The sequence below is a fragment of the Salvelinus sp. IW2-2015 genome, linkage group LG4q.1:29 (assembly GCF_002910315.2).
Source record: "Salvelinus sp. IW2-2015 linkage group LG4q.1:29, ASM291031v2, whole genome shotgun sequence".
In the NCBI taxonomy this organism is placed as follows: domain Eukaryota; kingdom Metazoa; phylum Chordata; class Actinopteri; order Salmoniformes; family Salmonidae; genus Salvelinus; species Salvelinus sp. IW2-2015.
The window spans coordinates 51,289,537-51,316,933 of record NC_036842.1 but is presented as its reverse complement, the minus strand read 5'-3'; the positions used below and the strand labels follow the sequence as shown (position 1 = coordinate 51,316,933).

Below are 27,397 nucleotides of genomic sequence, written 5' to 3'. Positions count from 1 at the left end.
CTTGATGAGGTCCATGTCTAAACATGCTTTAAGAACTAGCACTGCAGGTGCTCTAGTGTCAACAACATAAAAGTCCAACATCATGTCACTTTCCTTGTATTTGCATTTGAAAGTGCATGTGCCTTTTACTGYGAGCTGTTCACCACCATAACCAGTCAGTCTGCACGTGGTGGGCTGTAGCTCGCATTCAGATGTCAAGCTGTGGTACTTATTCAGAGGAATAATGTTTACTTGTGCACCAGTGTCTAGTTTGAACTTTAGCTCTGTGCCTTGTGTTCCTATCTCAATGTCAGCAAAGGCTTGCTCTGTCTCTGATATTTGACTTTCTGTGTCACTGAATCAATAAACAGTTCATCAGCGTTTGACTCTTTGATTGACATTTCATCTTCACTCACTGTGTGTACTGTTTTTCCACGGTAAGCTCTGCACACTTTTGCAAAGTGATTCCATTTACCACATTTAGTACACTGTTTGCCTTTAGCTGGGCAATTTCCTTGTTCGCCATGCACTTTGTATCCACAATATCCACTGACCATCTCATCCTTGTTTGCATAATCACAGTCTTTCACAAGCAGACGCAGCTCTGTCACAAACTGTTCAAAAGACTCGCTAGCTCCCTGTACTTTCTCATGGAATTTGTACCTAGCGAATATCGTATTGGTCTTCGGCACAACATATGCTTCAAAACGATCGTAGTATGTTTTCAGTACCTTTGATTCAGCCTCAGTAAGTGTCCATGTGTTGTAAATATCTCTCCCTTTTTCACCGATCCAGAGGAGCAGGTAGCTGCACTTTTCCTCTTCTCCTCTTTCCTTCAGAGGACCCGTGAACATCAGCTCCACATGCTGTTTGTACTTACGCCATGCATCGGGTAAGTTTGTAGACTCCCAGTCCATTCGAGGTGAAGGAACTCCAGAAAAATCCATCTTTTAAGACCTTTTACTCTGACACCATGTCTTGTTTTGCACACTTTGTACAAAATAATAAAATGCAGTACTACYGGATATTTCTTAACGTAGCTCTTTATTAGCTAGCTATAACTGGCATGTTCACGTATCGCCAACCAGSATCAAACTGACCATGACCTAACCATTTGGGTGGTCTTAACCAATCATAGCACAGTATATGGCGGTAAAATGCATCCAATTATAATTCAGTATGTTTACACATATGAATATTACATCGAACACCATTCACTCTACTAATGTTTACATACCGTTTTACCCACTTGATATGTACATACTGTATTCTAGTCAAAACTCATTCTTTATAAATACTGCTGTACATACCTTTTCTATTAATATACTGTCCATACTGTCAATACACATCATATTCTCAGAGTACTCTGTTCTCTTGGCCCTCCTACCCCTACGGGAATGTGCAGCCCAGTCCAAGCTCTTCTCTATCCTGGCACCCCAATGGTGGAACCAGCTTCCCCCTGAAGCTAGGACAGCAGAGTCCTTGTCTATCTGACAAAAACATCTTAAAACCAACCTCTTCGAAGAGTATCTTAAATAACTCCACAGCACCCCCCCTCACACCCCCTCCTCTACCCCTCTGACTCCCACCCTGAAAAAATTCAATTCAGAATGCCTATTGTAAACTAACACTCACACTTGACTTTTTTTTCACACTTTACTAGCTCTGACTAGAAAATGTACTTACTATGACTGTGATGTGTTTTTCCCACCATCTTTTAAGATGAATGCACAAACCGTAAGTAGCTCTGCATAAGAGCATCTGCTAGATGACTAACATGTAAAATGTAAATATATATTTATATTCCAGTCTCTGATATTGCTCTTCTGATCTGTCTTAATTTCTTTCTTTTTTAAATGTTGGATTATGTGTGTATTGTTAATGTATTGTTAGTTATTACTGCACCGTTGGAGCTAGAAACATAAGCATTTGATGCACCTATGTTAACATCTTCAAATATGTGTATGCAACCAATAAACTTTGATTTGATTTAATGCACCACACTTTGAAAGGCGGGGGTCTCCGACTTGACAAAAGTGATCCACTTGAATACGCCCATCGCCTACAAACGTGAACGTGGGTTTAATATATTCATACTAAACCATACATGTTCTTGGTTCACACAGATTTGCAAACGCCACGTACATTTAGCTTCATAGCACCTTGACCAACATGTTTGAGGAACAGTTTGACTGACACATCTTCTGCCCAACTGGCTGCCAATGCGACTATTTCACAAAGCGACGAGATATATGTCTACCCAATGAGGATAGTTGAGGCCACGTGGGGGCGTTACCATGGCAATTAGCCGGTAGGTTGATCTTACTACTAGGAAGGGTTGTCACTAGTTACCCCAGCCATAAAGTCAAAATTGGCATCGTAAAAAAATGTTTTGTTGCCTTTTGGTCTTAATTTAAGGTTATGGTTAGACATAAGGTTAGCAGTGTGGTTAAGGTTAGGGTTCGGGTTAGCTTTAAATTCAGATATTACGAAGAAGGATTATATATATTTTTTTAAATAGGCGGGGTTTAGCACAATTATGACTTTGTGGCTGTGATAACTAGTGATGACCACTAGGGTTAGGAAGAGACTCTGGCCGGTGTAAAGTGCATGACAGCTGTAAACAGACTCCAGTCTTTTTAACGTTTGGATAAATTAACGTTTCAAAGGCGCAACGTGACAGACAATTACTTGAAAGGGGCAGCTGTCAAAGTAAGTTTCTGTTTCTCTTAGATTTAAATGACATTTATTATCATGCTATTATGGACAAATGACAGTTCAGTAACGTTAGTTGGACATGTTGGACCAGTTGAAGGGAAATCATCCACAACCTACTTGTTGGACACTTAAGTAGTTATTGTGATGTTTCCAGTATTTCTTACACATATAGCCAGAACTCATTATTATCAAGAATATTATTAACAAAGACCCACAATATGGACCTGATAAAATTAGACAGCCAGATCACAGATGTAACAACAGGTTCAAAACTACTGGATGCTGCTGATGTGGTCGTGTCGTGAAGTAATACCTAAACAGGTTGATAAGGTTCTCTTTCAGGTGTCAAAGCCCAAGAGAACTGGGCCAAGTTCAGTTGCCAAACCTTGTCGATAGAAATGCCTTGAACAGAGTCGACATTTAAATGTTTTTATTTAACCTTTATATAACTAGGCAAGTCAGTTATGAACAAATTCGTATTTACAATGACGGCCTACCGCGGCCAAACCCGGACGACGCTGGGCCAATGGAACTCCCAATCACGGCCAGATGTGATTCGAACCAGGGACTGTAGTGACGCCACTTGGGACACGATGCCTTGTTCTACATGTCGGAGAGGCATTTTTTTTCTACATAAGATATTTCTATCTGAACGTTCCAGAACGTTATGTCCTGCTGTTCTACATAACATATTTATATCTGAACGTTCCAAAACGTTATGTCCTGCTGAACACACTCCCTGGTTTATCCCACAGACACGTGAGTGGCACAATCACCACTGTTTTCTTTTGGTGGGGAGGTTACTGTGGAGATTGAGATTAAACTAGTTTAACATTTTACTTGTCAACACATTGGTCAATAGGGAGGAGTGGGTGTGGGTTCACTGGTTGCAAAATCAATGGCCCATTTCCCAGGCCAGTGAGCTTACTGTAAGAAGGTGATGTTTACAGTATATACCTATTTGTTCTTATCACTATGAAACATTTAGGATTGTAATATACACTCTATACATAAAGAGCTCAATTGGCAACTGGCAATATCAATTACGTACCTATAGGCTCAAACAGATGCTGTACATCTTGCCATTCTATGTCTGTGAAAAATAGATTAGTGTTATTTCATTTGACCAACTGTGAAATATGACATTTGTCTGTTTTACCATCAGCAATTTCTCATAGTTTCCCTTGAAGCAGCTGTTGTGTAGCCAATAAACCTTAGGCTGGTGATGCTCTCCTGTGTACTTTCCCTTGAAGCAGCTGTTGATGTAGCCACTTATTAACCTTAGCCTGGTGATGCTCTCCTGTGTACACAGATGTTGTGGAGTAAAGCCTTCTGCCGCTGCCCTGTGCTCGTCCTGAGCTTGTGGTTCTGTGTGGAAGCAGTGCCCATCGCTGTGGACAAGACTAAAGTGGAAACCCCAGAGCAGAAACTAGAGGCGCCACAGAGTGTGGTGAGTGGAGTGTGTGTGTTGCAGTACTTATCATGTGCAATTTGATGAAGAAGTGATAACGACTGTGTAGGAAGCAGATGGTCTTTTAATACTTGACAAATAATATTTTAAGACTGGCTAAGGCTAGGCTATTTGAACGCATAAGAAAGAAGAAAGGCACTCTGAGCATCAATAATGTGTAAGAAAGAGGAAGGGCTGCAGGAAACGGGAGGAGGTTTAGACCTCCCCCCTTTCATCTCTGTCCCACTTACGCACTACAATGTGGATTTTGACTGTTTTTTTTGTTTCAGGACACAGGGCTTCACTATGACCGCTACCTCAGGGAAGTCATTGATTTCCTGGAGAAGGACCAGCATTTCAGAGAGAAGCTCCACAACACAGACATGGAGGACATTAAGGTACCCCAGCAGCTACAGCATTTGCAGGGTTGTGTTCATTAGGCACCAAACGGACAAAAAAACAGGGAGGGACTACCCAGACTTGTCCAATAAGAAATGCTCATTTTATTTTTCTGCCTCAAAATGTTTTCAACTGTTCGTTGCATGCCCTAATGAACATGACCCAGCTGGCCTCCTGGTCGGCTTTAATTTATTGTTATTGGTCACTCGGAAATCTCTGTTTGCTTTTGTTTCTGAGCAGCAAGGCAAGCTGGCCAAAGAGCTGGACTTTGTCGGCCATCACGTGAGGACCAAACTTGACGAGTTGAAGAGGCAGGAGGTGAACAGGCTACGGACACTCATCAAAGCTAAACAAGACGTTGAGGGAGGGCATGGTACGCTGGTCTGTTGTTCAAATATGTCCTTTCCTGTCCAACTGGCAGCCATCCTATCAGCAGGAACGTTTGTCCAATTGACAGGACATATGATGCAATGCACCACCAAAATGTCCATGTTGACACATTTTGGAAGAGGGCTTGGGGTACTACTAACAAGCATGGTCTTGCACTCAAACAAGACCATGCTTATATTGGGACAGCCAGAAATACCTGGCTGCGGTCACCGCCAAAGCAAGAGTCAGTCATCAAAACAATCTCTCAACTGCCTGTGAATTTTTAGCACAGTCTTTTAGCATCGCATTACCATTGTCCAATATCCACAATGTTAATAACTGCTTGGTGTCATCATTCAAAAGAGGTGTGAGTGACTAGTTTATTATTGTTAAGGGAGGATTTGAATGTACAATATTCTAGAGTAAAGGTCACTATAATTTATTACAAACACAGTTAATTACAATGATTGAATTGTGGATACATTTGAGCTGTAACTATACAATTACCTCATCTTATAAAATATGCACATACTTTTTGGCAGCAGTTGTCAGCAAGCAACTTGTAACCACTTAAATTGTTCAGTATTAGTTTCCCTCCTAATAGGAAACTTCTCTCCCCCCGCAGAAATGAACCACAAGGCGCTGCTCATGCAGTTTGAGTACATGAACCACATGAACCCACACACCTTTGAAGTGGAGGACCTGGATAAGCTTATTAAATCGGTAGGAATGTTGTTTATACACACACTACAACATGATGCAATGTTTCAAATGGCCACACAATGGTTCTTGAAGCCACCCTGCTCAGAACATATGGTGCATGGACCAAAATTATACCAGGGTCCATACTCGAAAAGAGAGTTTAAAAGTGCACACGCTGACAATTGCCTGACAGCTGAAATGTTTGCTCTGCACTTGATGCCTCTTGAATGAATAAGCATAAAATAACTTTTAAACTCTCTTGTGAGCTAGGACATCCATTTTGAGCCAACAGCCCAAAGGGGTTATAGCCTTGAAGCTAACTTATTGTTTGAGTAGCAAATGTTTTGGAAAGTTCATCCTGACCATGCACATGTGCTCTGTTTGGTGATGTTAGACAATGGAAAAATGTTTAGAGGACAACAGTGTCCCCAGGACATTTATATGGTCGATTTGACCTATAGAGGTCTTTGAATGACCTTTTTAATGCTCCTCTTTATCCATGGTGAACAAATTACCGTTTTTGTTGCTATTAACAATCCTGAGCTTTCACTTGTAGATTTAATTACACAGAGGCACTGAAGCATTCTGAGCTATTTGTCCTTTGTTGGTGAGAGCTGGCTTGCCAGAGGTAAATGCCCAAATCAGCTTTGACAGTTGAGAGAGAGCCTGGGGTTGTGTGTGAACTAATCTTAAATTCAATATTTCTCCTTGGTAAAGAAGGACGCAAACCTACTTCCTGTTTTTCTTAATATCTGAATTAAGACTATTTTGCACATTTACACTCAACTAAAAGTGATTTCAGTTTGAACTCTGACCTTTTCAGCGCCTAATGTGAATCCTTTGGTAGCGTGCTACTTCTAAGTGATGAGTCTGAAATCAGTGATGTTCCTATGTGAACTAATATCATTTGCACTTCAAACTAATCATCAAGAGCATGTCACATCCTTTCTCAGTCTCTTCTATAATAGTCTCTATCCACATTTTTTTATTGGCTTGAAATCCCTCCAGGTCTATGGGTAACTAGTCTCTGACACAGAACTGTGGGCTTAAATAGTATTTATTTTGCTCAATTCCATACCTACCCAGATATAAAGCCTTTTCAGAAGTATCTAAGGCTAGGTGTTGAATTGAAATTGTGCTTTTGTGTTCATTTGTTCAGTTCTCGTTCTCTCCTTTTCCTTGTTGATATATATAGGCTACCAGTGACCTGGAAAACTATGACAAGGATCGGCACGAGGAGTTTAAGAGGTACGAGATGATGAAGGAGCACAAGAGGAAGGAGCACCTGAAGAACCTCGACGAGGAGCAACGCAAGGACGAGGAACAGCACTACGAAGAGCTGAGGAAGAAACACGCAAACCATCCCAAAATCAACCACCCTGTAAGACATTTACCCTGCTACTATAACTAAACCCAAAGCTAAATATCATGCGAGACATTTACCTTGACTTAACCCAAATTCAACCACCCTGTAAGACTTTTACAATGATACCATAATTAAACCCTCTATTGCATGACTGCACATTTACCCCAACATGATGGTTAGACCTATTCCATCAACAATTGCGCCAATAAAATAGTTCCCACTGCCAATTTGTTGCATGAACTGTTTCACCGGCCCAAAAATTATCCACCCATCGAGCATCATTTTGTTTTGTCGATATTTAGGGAAGTTTAAAGACAATTTGCTGTTTCCATCAGGCTGTTTTATCAGCTACTTTACTTGCTTAAAAAGGGTTGGACGGAAACATGATTGCATTAACTAAACCCTAAATCAACCACCGTATTGGACATTTCAATCAAATGTATTTTTAAAGCCCTTTTTACATCAGCCGATGTCACAAAGTGCTATACAGAAACCCAGCCTAAAACCCCGAACAGCAAGCAATGCAGATGTAGAAACACGGTGGCTAGGAAAAACTCCCTAGAAAGGCAGGAACCTAGGAAGAAACCTAAAGAGGAACCAGGCTATGAGGGGTGGCCAGTCCTATTCTGGCTATGCCGAGTGGAGATTATAACAGTACATGACCAAGATGTTCAAACGTTCATAGATGACCACCATGGTCAAATAATAATAATCACAGTGGTTGTAGAGGGTGCAACAGGTCAGCACCTCAGGAGTAAATGTCAGTTGGCTTTTCATAGCCGATCATTCAGAGTTAGAGACAGCAGGTGCGGTAGAGAGAGAGAGTCGAAAAAAGCAAGTCCCGGACAAGGTAACACGTCCGGTGAACAGGTCAGGGTTCCATAGCCGCAGGCAGAACAGTTGAAACTGGAGCAGCAGCACGACCAGGTGGACTGGGGACAGCAAGAAGTCATCAGGCCAGGTAGTCATGAGGCATGGTCTCAGGGCTCAGGTCTTCCGGGAGGGAAGAGGGAGAGAGAGCATACTTAAATTCACACAGGACACCGGATAAGACAGGAAAAGTACTCCAGATATAACAGACTGACCCTAGCCCCCCGACACAAACTATTGCAGCATAAATACTGGAGCCTGAGATTTTACAATGATACTATAACTAAACCCAAAATCAATCACCATGTAAGACATTTACCTTGACAATCAACCACCCTCTAAGATATTTCAGTGATATTAAACCCCAAATTACTGAACCCCAAATGAACTAGCCTGATCTTCAATCTTTTTGTGCTGTAGACCTATAGCCAACCATATGAGTTGGCTATAATGCACAAACAGATCTAGGATAAGGCTCCAACTTAACCACCCCGTAGGAATTTACAGTGATACTAATCTAACAAAGACTCCGTTACTGTATATGGGTCTTTCTATAGATAATGGGGCCAATGTGTGACATTGGGATAAACATTTTTAAAGTGGTTTGAAACAAAAAAATAAATGAAGTCACAACTCCACCTATACAACAACATAGGCCAAGGACTATACACTGTCTTCAGAAAGTATTCACACTCCTTGACTTTTTCCACATATTGTTGTGCTACATCCTGAATTTAAAATTGATTACATTTAGATTTTTTTGTCACTGGCCTACACGCAATACCCTATAATGTCAAAGTGGAATTTTTACAAATTACTATCAAAAATGAAAAGCTGAAATGTCTTGAGTCAATAACCCTTTCTTATGTTAAGCCTAAATACGTTCAGGAGTAAACATTTGATTAACAAGTCACATAATAATTTGCATGGAATTACTCTGTGCAAATAATATTGTTTAACATGATTTTTGAATGACTTCATCATCTCTGTACCCCACACATACAATTATCTGTAAGGTCCCTCGGTCGAGCAGTGAATTTCAAACACAGATCCAATCACAAAGACCAGAGGTTTTCCAATGCCTGACAAAGAAGGGCACCTATTTGATGGGTAAAAAAAAAGCAGACATTGAATATCCCTTTGAGCATGGTGAATGTATTAATTACACTTTGGATGGTGTATCAATACACCCAGTCACTACAAAGATACAGGTGTCCTACCTAACACAGTTGCCGGAGAGGAAGGAAACAGCTCAGGGATTTCACCATGAGGCCAATGGTGACTTTAAAAGAGTTACAGAGTTGAATGGCTGTGATAGGAGAAAACTGAGGATCAAATAAAAAGTTATTGGTCATATATCACATCATATAATACAATCGGTGTAGACTTTAGTCAAATGCTTACGTATGAGCCCATTCCCAACAGTGCAGAGTTAAAAAGTAAGACAAATGTTTGCTAAATAAAACATTTATTTTACCTTCATTTAACTAGGCAAGTCAGGTAAGAACAAATAATTTTTTTCAATGACGGCCTAGGAACAGTGGGTTAACTGCCTTGTTCAGGGGCAGAACGACAGATTTTTTTTTAGCTTGTCAGCTCGGGGATTCGATCTTGCAACCTTTCAATTACTAGTCCAGCGCTCTAACCACAAGGCTACCTGCCGCCCCAAATAGTAACACTATTTAAAAAAACTCAGAACGCTATATACAAGGAGAACCAGTACCGAGTCAATGTGCAGGGGTACGAGATGGTTGAGGTAATACAGTATGTACATGTGGGTAGGGGTAAAAGTGACTAGGCAATCAGGATATATAATAAACAGAGTAGCAGCAGCGTGTGTGAAAGTGTGTGTGTGGTGTCAATATGTATGTGTGTTTCGTGTGCTTGAGCATATGTATACAGTTGAAGTCCATGATTCCACGTGTGTTGTTTTGATGGCTTTACTATTATTCTACAATGTAGAAAATAGTAAAAATAAAGAAAAACCCTGGAGTGAGTAGGTGTGTCCAAACTTTTTACCGGTACTGTATAAAATGCTGATTATTATCAATAAGTTGTCCGGCGTAGGAAATCCTCACTGGTTCCCTAGTTTACACTGTATATTGGTATTTCTATAAACTGTACTAGTGAAGTGTGTGTGTGTGTGTGTGTGTAGGGCAGTCAGGACCAGCTGAAAGAGGTCTGGAAAGAGTCTGACGGTTTGGACCCAGATGACTTTGACCCCAAGACCTTCTTCAAGCTCCACGGTAAGCTCACACAAGTAGCCATTCACAGGTTCAAAAGCCTAATAAAATATTGTGTCACGTTCTCAAATTACACACCAATCACAATGGACCATACTAAGAAATCATCAAATTAAGCACTTTTTTTATTGAAGCCATTTTATTTTTTCCTCTTTTTTGCAGACACCAACGGAGATGGCTACATTGATCAACAGGAGCTTGAAGCCCTGTTCACTAAAGAGGTGTGTGTGTGTGTGTGTGTGTGTGGTGTGTGTGTTGTAACTCGAGCAGGCCCAGAGTTGAAATATGTGTATGTTTTTGTAGCTAGAGAAGATGTACAGCCCTAATCTTGAAGAGGATGACATGACAGAGATGGAGGAGGAGAGACTGCGCATGAGGGAACACGTCATGAATGAGGTGAGCTAGCAGGAGGGATGGGGTATGGTGGAGTCACTGAGTCATACAGACACACACACACACACACAAAATCAACACTGCTTCTTCAGTCAACCTATTTGCTGATGTTTCATTCCTTTCATCTGTACTCAGGTGGACACCAACAAGGATAGACTGGTCTCCCTGGATGAGTTCCTGATGTCCACAAACAAGAAAGAGTTCCAAGAGCCAGACAGCTGGGAAGTAAGGGACAGGCAACTACTGCCACCTCAGTGTGGTTTCCTGCTGAAGCTTCAAGTGGTCAAGAGGAACTGAATGCTATTGACCCTAATAATGGTGCTTCTACCCTCCTCTTTTTCTCCCCTCCACTCCTCTCTCCACGTCTTCTCCTCTCCAGACTCTGGAGCAGGCCCCAGCCTACACGGACGAGGAGATGAAGTTGTTTGAGGAGCAGCTGGCCCAGGAGGAGAGCAACCTCAACCAGAAGAACGTAGAGCTGCAGAAACAGAAAGAGGAGCTGGAACGGCAGCAGGAGCAACTCAACGCCCAGAAAGCCGAGCTGCAGCAGGTAACCTAATACAGTACCTCATATCAATGTTAGCATTTATAAAATGTCAGAATAAACGTCTATTAACAGCTAACGTACCCTTTTGACACAAAATGCATCTGCAGTCCCATAGCAGACAAGCTTTGACACAGTAGCATTAAGTGCTCGGTATTAGAGGGGTAACTAACTTAATAAATAAGTGACTCGTAATTTGACTTTTTTATTCTGTGACATTAGCTCACCCTAAACAAAAGAGAGCACATTTTAAGCTACAATTTGTCTATTGTAACACTTTTGAACTGGGTCATCGCTCTCTGTTTTTTGGGGTCAAATAACATCTCCATCTCTTGTCTGTCTTGTCCTCAGGCGGTGGAACAAATGCAGATAATAAAATTTGAAAAAGCAAATGCGGCCGTTGAGGTCAAAGGTCAGTACAAGTTGCCTTCAGTAATAACATCCTCTATTATAGACTAGTATTGCTAACATGAATAATGACCATCGGTCGAATCCTAACTTCCTCTCAAGTCAAATTTTCACTTAATCAAGCATTGATGTCAATGGAAGACAAAGTGAAAATTTGACTCGGGAAATCCTAACTTCCTCTTATCTGTTTCAAACGCGATGATGTGCTTTAGATGGAGCTACAGTAGCAGTGCCCCCTGGAGGTCAAGCATTGCCAGTACTACCAGGAGACAGCCAACCTCTACCCCCTAGTCACCAGCAAGACTTACCTGCACACTCTTAGCAGGCCCGGCAAACTTTTTCTGTGTGTGTTTGTACATGTGTGTGTGGGCTCATGTGTGTTTTCGTGTGCATCGGTGTGTAAATTAATCTTGCAACAAATCCATTTGAGTTAGTTTTAATGTGTTGTCGGCGCTCTACGGTCCCACAATATACCCGGATGCACACATACAGTCCAACAATTTCCCGAGACCAGCTAAACCAATCAGAATGAAGCCTTGGATTTTGACCCACTTCCAAACGTTGCATTCCGGAGCTGGCAGGAACAGCCAGCACAACCAACGAGACTTGAAATAATTGCTGAACCAGGCATTTTGTGGACAATCCACTCTTTGTTATTAGTTATTTTCCCTCTTGACACAACCAGCTCATGGTTCGATATGGGAATTCATTTGGGATGATTGAGAAGAGGTTTTGTTCCTGAATACGTGCAATGTTTTGTTTTCTACCAAGTTAGGCATGCTACCCAGTGGGATTATTTCTGTGGTGAAAGATTTGTTTAAAATACAAAAGACATTTTGGTTAAATAGTTTACGGAGGTGGGTCAAATGAATGTCAATTTTGATATGCTGCTGGATAGAATGCTGTCATGATAAAATGTATAACTTACCTGGAGATGGTTTACTGTGATAGCCTTGCTGATTCATTCCTGATATTAATAATTACCCATACAGATACATTAAGAAGGTACTGTAGTAATTTAATATTGGCCGAAAGAATGTTTAAATGCCACAAACTGCCAATTGTTTTCGTGTAACAAAAATGCCCCATTGATGTTGAATGTTGTAAATTGTTTCATTGTGGTTGATAGGGACAATAGTGATAAAAAGGAGTCTTGAATGTATGTRATTTATCTTCATTTCCAGTGTCTGTATTTCTGTGTTGGACCTTGTCTTTATTTGTGAGAGTACATATTATGATCACAGTTTAGGACCAAAGTCTATTGTGGGAATAATAACAATAATACATTTCATTTGTATAGCGCTTTTCATTGCAGTGTTATCTCAAAGCTCTACATAGGCAAAAATAATTATCATAAAAATTACTATTAAAAACACATTTAGAATAAAAGGACTTTCCAGATTAGCACTAAGAAAGGCCTGTTTAAAATTCTGATTGATGGCGCGGCTCTCAGATAGTCAGGGAGAGAATTCCATAGGCGAGGGGCAATGGAGCAGAAGGCCTGGTTCTCCATAGTACGGAGAATTGTCTTCGGGACTTGAAGCAGTGGTGAGTTGCTGTAGTGTTAGCCAGTGGAGTTCAGCAATGGGGGTGATGTGGGCTGACTTCCTGGTTCTGGTCAAGACTATCAGCACTATCTTGGAGAAATTGTAGCCTCTGTTGTGATTTGGCTGGAAGGCTTGCTGAACGGAGCGTTGCCATAGTCAAGCGGGGAGAGGATGAAGGCGTGGACGAGTTTACCTGCGTCTGCCTGGGAGAGCGATGGTTTGACAAGGGGGATATTTCTTAGATATGTTATATATTTGCTTCAAAGGACAATCACCTGGTTGCATTTCTGACTACAGTAGCCATTCTCTTGTCCACCCAATCTTTTACACACTGAAACACACACAGTACCCATCATTACACACAGACCCATACAGAGATGCACTCAGTGGCCAGTTTCATGAAAATAGTTTGCTCCTACAGACAATGAGTCACGTGGCCGTGGCTTGATCTGTAAAGCAGGCAGACGGGCATCAAGGCATTCAGTTACTGTTAGATTGAACGTTAGAATGGGCAAAACGAGTGACCTAAGCGACTTTGAGCATGGTATGATTGTCGGTGCCTGTTGCGCCGGTTCCAGTATCTCAGAACTGTCCGGCCTCCTGGGCTTTTCACTCACGACAGTGTCTAGGGTTTACTGAGAATGGTGCGACAAACAAAACATCCAGTCAGCGGGAGTCCTGTGGGTGAAAACAGCTTGTTGATGAAAGAGGTGGAAGGAAAAGGCAAGAATGGTGCAAGCCAACAGGTGAGCCACAAACGGACAAATAACAGCACATTACAGCAGTGGTGTGCAGAACGACATCTTGGAAAGTACAACTCTTTGGTCCTTGTCACGGGTGGGCTATTGCAGCAGACGACCACACCAGGTTTCAGTCCGATCAGCTAAAAACAAGAAGAAGTGGCTCCAGTGGGCACGCYATCACCAACACTGAATGATTGAGGAGTGGAAAAACATTGCCTGGTCCAACAAATCCCGGTTGATGTTGCTTCATGCTGATGGCAAAGTCAGGATTTGGTGTAAACAGCATGAGTCCATGGCCCCATCCTGCCTGGTGTCAACAGTTCAGACTGGTGGTGTAATGGTGTGGGGAATGTTTTKCAATTGATACCAATTGAGCAACGTTTGAACGCCACAGCGTTTCTGAACATATCCAGAKCCCAAATAATTCAGGCTGTTTTGGAGGCAAAGGGGGATCTGATCCGGTACTAGATGGGTGTGCAAAATATTAGGAACACCTTCTGAATGGTGCACATACACAATCCATGTCTCAATTGTCTCAAGACTTAAAAATCCTTCTTTAACCTGTCTCCTCCCCTTCATCTATACTGATTGAAGTGGATTTAACAATTGACATCAATAAGGGATCATAGGTTTCACCTGGATTCACCTGGTCAGTCTGTCTAATGTTTTGTATACTCAGCGTATATATGATAATTATTATTTAGGATTTTTTTTTAAACCACCAGTTTTGTAGAAATGATAATTGACCTATATATTTTGAGATAACTGGCCTGTTTCTGCCCCACACATTTTTTTACGAACAAATCAGTCCCAAATGTATTTTTGCTTGCATCATTGTGTTGCAAAAACGGGTATATATAGTGCCTTCGGAAAGTATTCCCCCTTGACTTTTTCCACATTTTGTTAGGTTACAGCCATTTTTCTCATCAATCTACACACAATACCCCAATATGACAAAGTAACAACAGGTTTTGAGGAATGATTGCAATTTTTTTTTTTTTTTTTATGAAATACACATTTACCTAAGTATTCAGACCCTTTACTCAGAACTTGGTTGAAGCACCTTTGGCAGCAATTATAGCCTCGAGTCTTCTTGGGTATGACGCTACAAGCTTGGCACACATGTATTTGGGGAGTTTCTCCCATTCTTCTCTGCAGATCCTCTCAAACTCTGTCAGGTTGGACAYGGAGCTTTGCTGCACAGCTATTTTCAGGTATATTCAGAGATGTTCAAGTCCGGGCTCTGGCTAGGCCACTCAAGGACATTCAGAGACTTGTCCTGAAGCCACTCCTGCGTTGTCTTGGCTGTGTGCTCAGGGTCGTTGTCCTGTTTGAAGGTGAACCTTCGCCCCATTCTGAGGTCCTGAGCGGTCTGGAGCAGGTTTGCATCAAGMARRTRMCTGTACTTTGCTCTATTCATCTTTCCCTCGATCCTGACTAGTCTCCCAGTCCCTGCTGCTGAAAAACATCCCCACAGCAAGATGCTGCCACCACCATGCTTCACCATAGGGATGGTGCCAGGTTTCCTCCAGACGTGACGCTTGGCATTAAGGCCAAAGGGTTCAATCTTGGTTTCATCAGACCAGAGAATCTTGGGTGGGCTATCATGTGCCTTTTACTGAGGAGTGGCTTCTGTCTGGCCACTCTACCATAAAGGCCTGATTGGTGGAGTGCTGCAGAGATGGTTGTCCTTCTGGAAGGTTCTCKCATCTCCACAGAGGAACTCTAGAACACTGTCATTGGMTTCATGGTCACCTCCCTGACCAACGCCCTTCTCCCCCGAATTTCTCAGTTTGGCCAGGTGGCCAGCTCTAGGAAGAGTCTTGGTGATTATAAACTTCTTCCATTMAAGAATGATGGAGGCCACTGTGTTCTTGGGGACCTTCAATGCTGCAGAAATGTTTTGGTACCTTTCCCCAGATCTGTGACTCGACACAATCATGTCTTGGAGCTCTACCGYCGGTTTTTGCTCTGTCATGCACTGTCAACTGTGGGARKTTATATAGACAGGTGTGTGCCTTTSCAAATCATGTCCAATCAGTTGAACTTACCACAGGTGGACTCTAATCAAATTGTAGAAACATCTCAAGGATGATCAATGGAAACAGGATGCACCTGAGCTAAACTTCGAGTCTCATAGCAATGGGTCTGAATACTTATGTAAATAAATAGCTYAAACCTGTTTTTGCYTTGTCATTATGGGGTATTGTGTGTAGATTGCTGAGTATCTTTTAATTTAATCAATTTTAGAATAAGGCTGTAACATAACAAAATGTGGAAAAGTCAAAGGGTCTCAATACTTTCCAAAGGCACTGTAATTTATTTTTGTCACCATTTTGTCTCAATGAAACAGGCAAGCATTGTACATAGCCCAATATTGTATTGTTAACATGGGAAATACTCACTTCCTCCCATAAAGATTTTGAAAAGAGGGCCCCTGCCTTCACGGTGGGATATATTACACAGGCGCCGTCTAGCATTTTCCTGGGCCTGCAAAACATTTTAATGCCCCCCTTGGCAGCAGAGAGAAAAAAGTGCAGCTTTAAAGTTAATGTCCTGCAATTATACACATTTTTCCATGGGGCAGAGAGAAACGTTTACAGTTTTAAAACAAATTCAATGCGATTCTACTCATTTTTGCATTGGGTGGAGAGAAAAATTGGCAGTTTTAAAGCAAATTTCTTGCAATTCTACATATTTTGCCATGACATATGCCGCGTTCACTTGCTATCAGTGTTATCGGAAATTCCTAGTTCTGACTGGGAAGTTTCACTTGAATGACCCTCCAAGTCGGAATTACAAGTGGGAGGCTCAGAGAAAATGTTGTGGCCCGAGTTGCCGAGTTGTGACGTTTCACCTTTCAACCAAAAGATGACAACAAATTCGTTTTTGACAACCTCAACCCTATCAATATAGATAATGTAGTTAGTCTGACAATATTGTTGTAACGGCTGTCGTCTTCCTCCTCGTCTGAGGAGGATAAGTTAGAAGGATCGGAGGACCAATGCGCAGCGTGGTAATTGTTCATCTTGTTTTAATAAAGGTGAACACTCAAAATACAAAACAACAAAAGTGACAACCGAAAACAGTTCTATCTGGTGCAGACACACAAAGACTGAAAACAACCACCCACAAAACCCAACACAAAACAGGCTACCTAAATATGGTTCCCAATCAGGGACAACGATTGACAGCTGCCTCTGATTGAGAACCATATCAGGCCAAACACAGAAATAGCAAAACATAGAAATARAAACATAGACTGCCCACCCCAAKTCACYCCCTGACCATACTAAATAAAGACAAAACAAAGGAAATAAAGGTCAGAARYTGACAATTGTCAATGTTAAGCAAGCAACACTAGTTAACTTATCAAGCTCGCTAAAATCTTATTGGTTTGTAGTATAAGTGTTCCGACCAGAAAGTACATCAACGACAATAAGTKATTTTTCTGACATCACATTTAAGAAATAGGAAGTTCTGACACACACGMGAACACGGCATTATGCCACGTTCATATGATATCTGAGTGAGAGTGACTAACAAAATCAAGAGGTCAGGGCCCCTGGACACATATCTTGCGTGCCCGGTCAGTAATTTGGCCATGATTACTACAAAGTTCAGATAGCAGGCTAGACTAATTTACCTAGCAATCTATAAAATGTTAAATGACATGGGCTAATTGAGTGACTATCAGTGACTGACATAACGAGAGAAAAACTGCTGATGCACAACCGAATTTCGAAATTCCACGTTGTGTATTCTACTACTATACGAACAGTAAGTTGACTTCCCTAGATTTTTTTATAATAATTTGTTTGGGGGCCCCCTAAAAACGGAATTGGGTGTGGTAGGGGATTCGATTAACCCATTGTGTCCCACCCTGACCATACTAAATAAAGACAAAACATGGCGTGTTTTGAACTTCTAACCCATTTGAATCATTATGTGTTTGAGCTACAGACTTCTGGGTTGGAACAGTTGGATTTATCTATTTCCTCTTCATCTGTAGATACCAACCAGTTTYTGTAATTAACGGGGGCTGAGCTAGAGCGGTGTTTGTGAGACAAGGGCGAATCCCGAAGGAGCCTGGTGCCAGGTATTTTAAACAAAAACGTCTGTAGATTCCGAATGGCTTGAGCTACAAACTATTAAAAGGTATTTATGAAAAGCTGAGATTCACGAACGTGTAACATGCGTTGCTCTTTGATGTTCACAAACTACAATAGAGTCGTTAGAAGGTAAGGGGTTCTACATAGAAGATCATAGGAAATCCTAGGACATAGTGTCTACAATACTGTAACAAGCTCACATAGTTGAAGTCACAAACTCCAAACTCCACACAGTTGTCATCGACTAGTTGGATATTAATTTCCCAGTGAGCAAACAATTTCTGTACAGCATTCATATAAAATCATTTTTATCAGGTTTTTGCTTTGGCAGCCTTTTTTATTTTTATTTTTTACATTTGTCAATAAAACAAATTTTGTCAAATAGTTTTGTGTTCCACTTGCAGCCCTGGTTATCCTGAAAAGAAACGGGTAAAACACTTCCTTGTGAGGCTAAATACAGTATAAGAGCTGGACATGCAGATGAATGAAAGTCATCAATGAAAAGACWATTTTTGCTGGGTGTCACACCCTGATCTGTTTCACCTGRCCTTGTGCTTMTCTCCACCCCATTCCAGGCGTCGCCCATCTTCCCCATTATCCTATGGGTACTTATACCTGTGTTCTCTGTTTGTCTGMTGCCAGTTCYTCTTGTTTGTCAAGTCAACCAGCGTTATGTCTCAGCTCCTGATTTTACCATGTCTCTCTTTTTCTCGCCCTCCTGGTTTTAACCCTTGCCTGTCCTGACTCTGAGCCCACCAGCCTGACCACTCTGCCTGCCCCTGAGCCTGCCTGCCGTCCTGTACCTTTGCCCCTACTCTGGATTACCGACCTCTGCCTGACCTGACCCTGAACCTGCCTGCCATCCTGTGCCTTTGCCCCTACTCTGGATTACCGACCTCTGCCTGCCTTGACTTGTTCGTTTGTCTGTCCCTATTGCTGTAATAAACATTGTTACTTCAACACAGTCTGCATTTGGGTCTTACCTGAAACGTGATACTGGGGTCTAGGGACTGATAGGGCTCAAATGGTATGGTTAACCGGGTAGGAGGAGTTTTCACTGGGTGAAAAGTAATTGCATTAATTTTGTAACCGGCTGCCTCCTGGGCATGAGCCGAGTGTCCAGTTCAAAGCGGATGGCAAACCTTGCCCAACCGGGGAACCGGGCGATGTAAAACCAGTTCACCCACTGTTCAATTTGAGAAGYGCGTTCCTCCCTCACCGGTTTTMCCCYGTCARGTCATGGGCCATAGCCCGGTGCACCCTGGTTCAGCCTAATTAAACTGCCTCAAACACAACTCACTGCTTATCTGAAAAGCTACTTTGGTCTTTTCTAAGTCCAACCTAACTAATTATACAGAAATAAACTGGAACCTTGAACAACATACTTCATATATTCTAACAACTCGCATTTGAGAATGTTTGATTTATTCCATATTAAACTTCAGGCCCTAACCTAGGAACAAAATGGTTTGTWTCTCTCTTGAAGTTGCCTGCAGGGCCACGTTCAGTTGCAAAATGTTCTTGAACATTGCAGATAGAAATACACAAATAGAGCCGAAGTGATTCCTTATTCTACATGTCGGAGTGGCATGTTAATTCTACATAACATATTTCTATCCGAATGTTCTAAAACGTTGCGTCCTGCTGAACCCGCCCCAGTTCTCTCTCTCTCTTTCTAACCCCACCCCTCTGGCAGAACCAGGAAGTCCCTCTCCCTCCCACAAATTATCTTCTGAGAAAACAAAGCTGATCTGAGTATCTGTCTGTGTGAGAGTGAACAACAGTCCAAATGGCTCAGCAAGGAGTTCTCCTGGATCAGGACCAGTTCTGTTGTTCTGTCTGTCTGGATCTACTGAAGGAGCCAGTCACTACTGCCTGTGGACACAGTTACTGTTGGAGGTGTATTGAGGACTGCTGGGATAAGAATGTTCTGAAAGGGGTCTATAGCTGTCCCCAGTGCAGACAGACCTTCACTCCAAGGCCTACTCTGAGGAAAAATAATATGTTGGCTGAGGTAGTTGAGAAACTGAAGAAGACAGTACTCCAGGCTGCTACCCCTCCTACTCTGTGCTATGCTGGACCTGGAGATGTGGCGTGTGATTTCTGCACTGGGACCAGAAAGCAGAAAGCCCTCATGTCCTGTCTGGCGTGTTTGGCCTCTTACTGTGAAACTCACCTCCAACCTCACTATGAAGTTCCTGCCTTTAAGAAGCACAAATTGATTAAAGCCACATCTCAACTACAGGAGAAGATCTGCTCTCATCATGACAAACTGCTGGAGTTTTACTGTCGTACACATCAGCAGTGTATCTGTATGCTGTGTGTGATGGATGTACATAAAGGCCATGATACAGTGTCAGCTGCAGCAGAGAGAACTGAGAAACAGGTAGGACCTGTTCAACTTGTTGGTGACTGTCTGATGAACAAAGACTTAAAGATACAGTAGGAACTAAGTCTGTTTGAATGATATATATTTAAAATATAATTGACCCACAGCAGAAGTAACACAAACTGTGAGAATATAAAGTACCAGTCAAAAGTTTGGACACACCTACTCATTCAAGGGTTTTTCTTTATTTTCACTATTTTCTACATTGTAGAATAATAGTGAAGAGATCAAAACTATGAAATAACACATATGGAATCATGTAGTAACCCAAAAAGGTCAAACAAATCAAAATAGATTTGTTTTATTTGAGATTCTTCAAAGTAGCCGCCCTTTGCCTTGATGACAGCTTTGCACACTCTTCCGTATACATAGGTTCGTGTTGCTCATAGTAGAACTCAGCTAGGCGAAGTGAACGTGTGCGCTCGCATACCCCCTTAAAATACATTCGCTTGAAAAACGCAATATTACTGTTTGTCCCTAGAGACGCCGTAAGCCACTGCACTTTCTCAAAATATTATATCTGAATTCATCTAAGATAACGCAAGAAATCCGTAATTCATTTGGACATTTTTTGCAGAGAAGGTGTTAGGTGCGCAATTGTACATCTCACTAAGATGTTTGCCGCAGTATTTCTCAAGTGAAAGAAATTGCATGAAAACTAGTCGTCTCATCTTTGGTATAATGGCGTTCGCAACAATTATATGTGTATTCCGCCACCTACTGTACAGGTGGATAATAAAGTTCCAAAAAGGAAAAAATGCGGGGTAAAAAACAAAAATAATAACGAACTGTGAATTAAACTAAATCAGCCTGCTTTTTTGTTTTAGTCACACTACGCTCAGAAGGATCCTTTGATGGCGGGACATTACCTGGCGACAGTCGTCCTTGCAGTGGTTCTGCCGTTAAGTCTTAGAGGCCCAAAAGCTTCTCGGCTGCAGATATAATGATGTCCAGCTTCTTGGACTTCTTGGATACCTGTGCAGTACAATTAATAACTGTGGCTATAAATGCTACAAAATCCACCTTCACAATAAGTGTATCCAGATCACTTGATTGACATATAACATTTGGTTGTGGTGCATCCGCCACCATATCTTCTTCAGAAATGTGGCCTCTTMCCCCTTCAACGCCTCCACATAGGAGATTTGCTGTAAAGCCCTGATCCTTGACACCTCAACCTCTTTCACCCTAACAGGGCACTCGGGGAATTTGGAAATATGATCCCTACCACAGTTGCAACAATGTACATTTACAGACTATTCAATTACATATTCTTTCCTTCTGCAAACACTTGACACATGGCCAACTTTTTTACACTTCATGCATTGCATCGGGTTTTACACGAACGCTCTTACAGCGTATCTTAAATATCCCAACTTTACACAGGGTGGTAAATACTCATCAAACATCAATAATTCAGATACACTTTGCTCCTTTCCCCCATTCTCCATACAGGTCAAGCGGCGTGCATAATCTACTCCGAGAATTTCTTTTGCCTAAAATATTGATTATCAATGTCCAACTAATGCCAGAGAACACCTTTCACCGGTGCCCTGCTCCGAAAATCAAAGCTGTCCACTTCATGCATCGATCATTTTGCGAACCGCAATGCACMCTCCTTTTGCACTTTTTTGATACACACGATATCAACACCATACCACATCTGGTTACTTTGACTGGGTGTGTTTTCATGGCACAGATTGGGCCCCTTTTTAAAAGTGGACCCCGGTTCCTCTCTAGGTTTCTTCCTAGSTTCCTGCCTTTCTAGGAAGTTTTTCCCTAGCCACCGTGCTTCTACATCTGCATTGCTTGCTGTTTGGGGTTTTAGGCTGGGTTCCTGTATAGCACTTTGTGACATCGGCTGATGTAAAAAGGGCTTTATAAATACATTTGATTAATTGATTGAATGCCACAGGATATATAAATATCATTAACAATCAGGTGCATACCTTCATGGCAGCAGTTTATCAATCTGAGAATGGATTTTTTTCAGCAGGATAATGCCCCATGTCACAAGGCTAGGATTGTCTAGGAATGGTTCCACGAACATGACAGTGATTTCAGCTTACTGCAGTGGCCTGCCCAGTCACCAGATCTCAATCCAATAGAGCATCTGTGGGATAAGATGGAATAAGCTATTTAGAGTAGAGATCCACGACCAGCCAACTTGACACAACCGTGGGAAGCATTGAAGGTGTTCCTAATGTTTTGTACACTCAGGGATAATTTTAGCAAACCCTAACCTAATTAGCCTAACCTGCCATGTTAATTATCCTAACTTGCTGCGTAATTTCTCCTAACCTGCTATGAAAAGTAACTTCTCCTAGTCAAAACCAGTGGTCTTGCCCTGAGAACAGTCTTGGTTTCCACTAATAGAGCCCCACAGAGGAGGTGTCATACTCCTAAAATCTAAGGGTCAAACAGCGAAATGGTTCCAATCGTTTTTCCACCATTCATTTTTCCCATATGGGTATTTTAAAAACACTTAAAATAAGGGTTGTGTTTCGTGTAGGCTTACCCTAGTGTGATGTTTTGATAACCATGTAAATCTTTCTCTCGGACAAGGTGACTTTTATCAATATATTAGGCAACGTGAGGCTTATTTGATCGAATTGAAGTTTCAAAAATGGCTAGGTTGTTACGAATGCACTGATATAAGTGGCATTTTGACAAATTACCCAAAACTACTTTATATTGTCATTGTATAAATAGATATTGGATATAAGCCGTGTTAGACATTGCCATTGAGGGCTTCCACCATTTTAAAGTAGTCAACTGGGTGGGGATTCCTATGAGTTGGGAGCAATCAGCCAATGAACAGAAAATTGACTACTTTAAAATGAAGATGGTTAATGGCGCTGCCCATGCTGTCAAAGTCGTTATATTGCCACAGATACAAAGATGAGTCCTCTCTCTATCTCTATGGTGTGCTGTTCACACGTGTATTTTAACCTTTATTTAACTAGACAAGTCAGTTAAGAACAAATTCTTATTTACAATGACGGCCAAACCCGGACTACGCTGGGCCAATTATACGCTGACCTATGGGACTCCCAATCACGGCCGGATGTGATACAGCCTGGATTCGAACCAGGGACTGTAGTGACACCTCTTGCACTGAGATGCAGTGCCTTAGACCACTGCGCCACTCGCTCGTTGGCCCGCTCATTGGCTAGAATGGTCCCACCTGATCTCGCCTCCTCCTGCCTACCTTCCTTCTTTGAGGACTTGTATTTCCATTGTTAGAGCGGTCACTCTAATATCTTGTCAATATAATCAGCAATCTTTGCCATGGGCATTAAGAGTGAATCTTGTGCAGCTGTGTTTTGAGTTGATGATTACTTGAGTGCTGCCAGCTGTGAGCAGGATTCAAATAAACCCAACCTACGGAAAACTGTTACAGTACCCTTCATTCTGTGACATACCATGACATAGTCATACCAGACTTTACTACCAAAATTATCCTATTTACACTTTGTAGTCAATTTTGATACTGAAATAAATGTTTCTTACTCATATCGATGCCATATAGGCCATTTTCAAAACAAGAAGTAGCTTTTTGGGGCAGTCGCTCTTTAAGCACTTTGGAATTGGAATAGCTTTTTTTTTTTTGCAGTTTGGAGCACATGGGCAATTTCATATCAACGGAATTAAGATGAGACTCAGATTTTTTACTTTAAAATGTATGCCAAACAAAAACATTTACATTACATTTACAAACCATTGATTTCAAAGCTTAGCAAACCATACGACTATGCACAAGAACTACTTGGAACAGTCTACACAGAAAAATTCACAATATCCCATTTACTGGAAGAACTGTGCAGATGCAAAGTTTGGCAACAGAATTACGGTCAAATCTCCCTCAGTTTTTTATGCGACCGCGTTTTCCAAAAACTCTTAAATATCTACTCTGAATTAAGATTCAAAGATGTCTGCAGAAAGAATGGGGGTGTCAGTTATGACGGAATTACATCATGTGTCCCTGATCTGTACTACACAGAAATGCATAATTATGGATATGAAAGTCATTGGTGATGTATCCTGAATAGGTACAGAACGTTAGAAATATGCAATATAATCCTTTACATATATGGATTTTATTCTACACACTGGCTATTATTCTTTTTATTTAGAATTTTTTTTTCTACCCAATTTTAATCTTGTGTCATCGCTGCAACTCCCCAACGCGCATGCGAGGCGAAGGTTCGAGTCATGCGTCCTCCGAAACATGACCCGCCAAACCCCGCTTCTTAACACCCGCCTGCTTAACCCGGAAGCCAGCCGCACCAATGTGTCTGAGGAAACACACCTGACGACTCAGGTCAGCCTGCAGGTGCCCGGCCCACCACAAGGAGTCGCTAGAGTGCGATGAGCCAAGTAAAGCCCCCCCAGCCAAACCCTCCCCTAACCTGGACGACGCTGGACCCAATCTGAACCTATTGTAGACGTCTTTGTTTCACAATTTTGGACATCACAGTACATTACAGTACATCACAGTAGAGTTCAGTACAATGCAGTACATTATACTGTACTCTAGTGTGCTGTACTGAACTATAAAAAACTTTTCTTTACTGTGCTGTACAAACTTATAAAACATAGACTTCTATGATTGGTTCAGATATGGACGTTCCTAATTTGGTAACAGAATTACGAGTTTTAATGACTTAATAATGATAATTTTTTAAATTATCAATGAAAACACTAACTAATTGGTAGGTCTACCTTTACTTGTTACTTCTGTGAACTTTCATTATCCTCCCTCATGAGTGAAATTTGAAAATATCTTAAAGGTTCAATGCAGACATTTTTATTTTATTTCAATACCAAATCATGATTGTTTTCAATTAAAATGGTCTAAAAGAAACAAATAGCTTCTTAGCGAAGATACATTTCTCAAGCAAGAATTTAGTTTGGACTGTCTGGGAGTGGTCTGAGTGGGGAGGGGAAAACTGAAAACTAGCTGTTATTGGCAGAGATGTTTGGAACTCTTTCTTATTGGTCTATTATTTAATTTACCACCTGGGGATGTCACATGTTTCTTAAACTTACAGAAGGAAAATATTTTATCCAAAACTACATATAAGTGTTGATATTAATTGGCAGGGGTCTGTACTTAAACATTATTTTGTTTTGATGTATTTCTAATACATTTTAAGACTTTTTTACATCTAAAACTCCTTTTCCACCTGTTTGACCAGAAATCAAAGCCATTAGTTGCTAGGTTTCGATCCAATTGGCGACAGATTTTCATGCAAATATAAAAAAAATCTTCATAAAGAAAATATGCACATCCACCAAACTGACATGTTGACATACGAATCAGTGCGTGATGACGTAGTGCACACAAAATATACATTTTTTGCTTACATTTTCATGTACCGAATAAAAATCTAAAGGTTTGTCACAAAACCTGTTGCGTTAAATAGCAAATGTCCTACTCTGGTCTTGGCAGGTGGGTAGGCTGTGCGGGTAGGTTAGTTTACATGATGAGATTATTATGGATAAGAGCGAGAAATTTTTTATTTGTCAAACTGCGGTCAAGCATCAATCATCATGTCACTAGAATAAGACCCTCAATATTTATTGGAAAGGTCACTGTGCACTTTCACCACCCTGTGAAATTCATAATAATTAATTTCATCTGTAGCCTAATAAACTTCATGGTTTCCCGAGTAGTAGTTGGAGGACCACACACCATGCCATCGCGTGACTCCCATATTTACTTCGATTGGATGGTTGTTATATCAATATTTGCGCCGTAAAGGCATTTCCACAATGTCTAGCATAATACATTTTAAAAAGATCCCTCCCACCATGTCTCACAAAGAAATGATCTGTCGGCATTTATAAAATTGTACGGAAACTTCCTGTTTCCTTCAAAGCTGTTGTGATACATTTTTGTATATAGCATGACTTTACTCGCATAAAAACTGTGGATGGAAACATATGCCTAATTTTTAAGATGGAAAATGGTTGAAAAATGTATCTATGCCTTCATTTCCCAAAAATATAGACTCTTAGCTTTCATTTGACACCCAATTTGATATGCTCCTATGAACTTCACATGCTGGTGCTCATGGGTCATTTACATGGACATGACCATATAATACGGAATGTATGATGTGGTACACAATTACTTTAACCTAGAGGCTTCAAATGTATCACCATTTTCTCAAGTCAAACACCATCATCATTCGGAATATGCCCTTTCATGACTCCAAAGTTCAGTGTAAACTACTTGATTACATGTAGGTTTACATAGCAACATATCAATTATCATATTGCAAAGGTATTTCCTCATTATTTTAGACCTTACTCTCATAGACCTATGTCTCATTACTGTGTTAGTGGAACTACTGGACACATAAAGCTTGATAACTCATTGAATAGTGACTTTCCACAGAAGCAACTGGGGATGAGTCAGCAGAAGGTCCAGCAGAGAGTCCAGAAGAGAGAGAAGGAGTTGAAGGAGCTCACAACAGGCTGTGGAGTCTCTCAAGCTGAATATATATTGACAAGATGCACCTTTTCACTTCCTCTCAGAGAGAGAGAGAGAGAGAGAGAGAGACCCTCTCCAAACTCACTGATCCCCACTGTGGGGAAACAGGCTGTCTGGCTCTAGTTAAAGAGAGAATAGACTGTTTAAACATGAAGCCTTCTCTTTCTCTTCTCTCTCTCTCTCTCTCTCTCTCTCTCTCTCTCTCTCTGTCTGTCCTAAAAGCACTCTGCACAGGCAGCAGTGGAGGACCACTGAGAAGATCTTTACTCAGCTGATCCGCTCCATTGAGAGAAGGTGCTCTGAAGTGAAGGAGCCTGATCAGAGCCCAAGAGAACAGGCTCAAGTGAGTCAGGCTGAAGACTTCTGGAGCAACTGAAGCAGGAGATAGCTGAACTGAGGAAGAGAAACGCTGAGCTGGACCAGCTCTCACACACAGAGGACCACATCCATTTCCTGCAGGTAACTATATTGCCTTGATACAGTTGAAGTCAGAAGTTACATATACCCTAGCCAAATACCTTTAAACTCAGTTTTCACAATTCCTGACATTTTAACTGAGTAAAAATTCCCTGTTAGGTCAGTTAGATCACCACTTTATTTTAAGAATGTGAAATGTCAGAATAAGTAGCTTGAGAAATTATATTATGTTCCATCTCTCTCTGT

General features: G+C 41.3%; 1 protein-coding gene and 1 pseudogene across 2 annotated transcripts; both read left to right on the top strand.

Moving 5' to 3' along the window:
- The first annotated feature begins 781 nt into the window (after positions 1-781).
- On the top strand, positions 782-12,603 carry LOC111962115 (nucleobindin-2). Of its 2 annotated transcripts, none has more exons than XM_023984950.3 (13): positions 782-871; positions 4,010-4,147; positions 4,438-4,545; positions 4,787-4,919; positions 5,541-5,638; positions 6,813-6,998; positions 10,009-10,099; positions 10,259-10,317; positions 10,400-10,492; positions 10,625-10,714; positions 10,869-11,039; positions 11,385-11,445; positions 11,654-12,603. In XM_023984950.3, exons 1-13 carry the CDS (start codon positions 863-865, stop codon positions 11,761-11,763), a joined length of 1,347 nt encoding a protein of 448 aa, XP_023840718.1. In that variant the 5' UTR covers positions 782-862; the 3' UTR covers positions 11,764-12,603. The 2 variants fall into 2 exon arrangements, with proteins under 2 accessions (XP_023840718.1, XP_023840719.1); XM_023984951.2 differs by lacking the exon at positions 782-871 and adding an exon at positions 2,098-2,691.
- Positions 12,604-19,566: 6,963 nt separating this feature from the next.
- The window catches only part of LOC111962114 (E3 ubiquitin/ISG15 ligase TRIM25-like), a 12,571-nt pseudogene continuing 4,740 nt past the window's right edge, over positions 19,567-27,397 (top strand).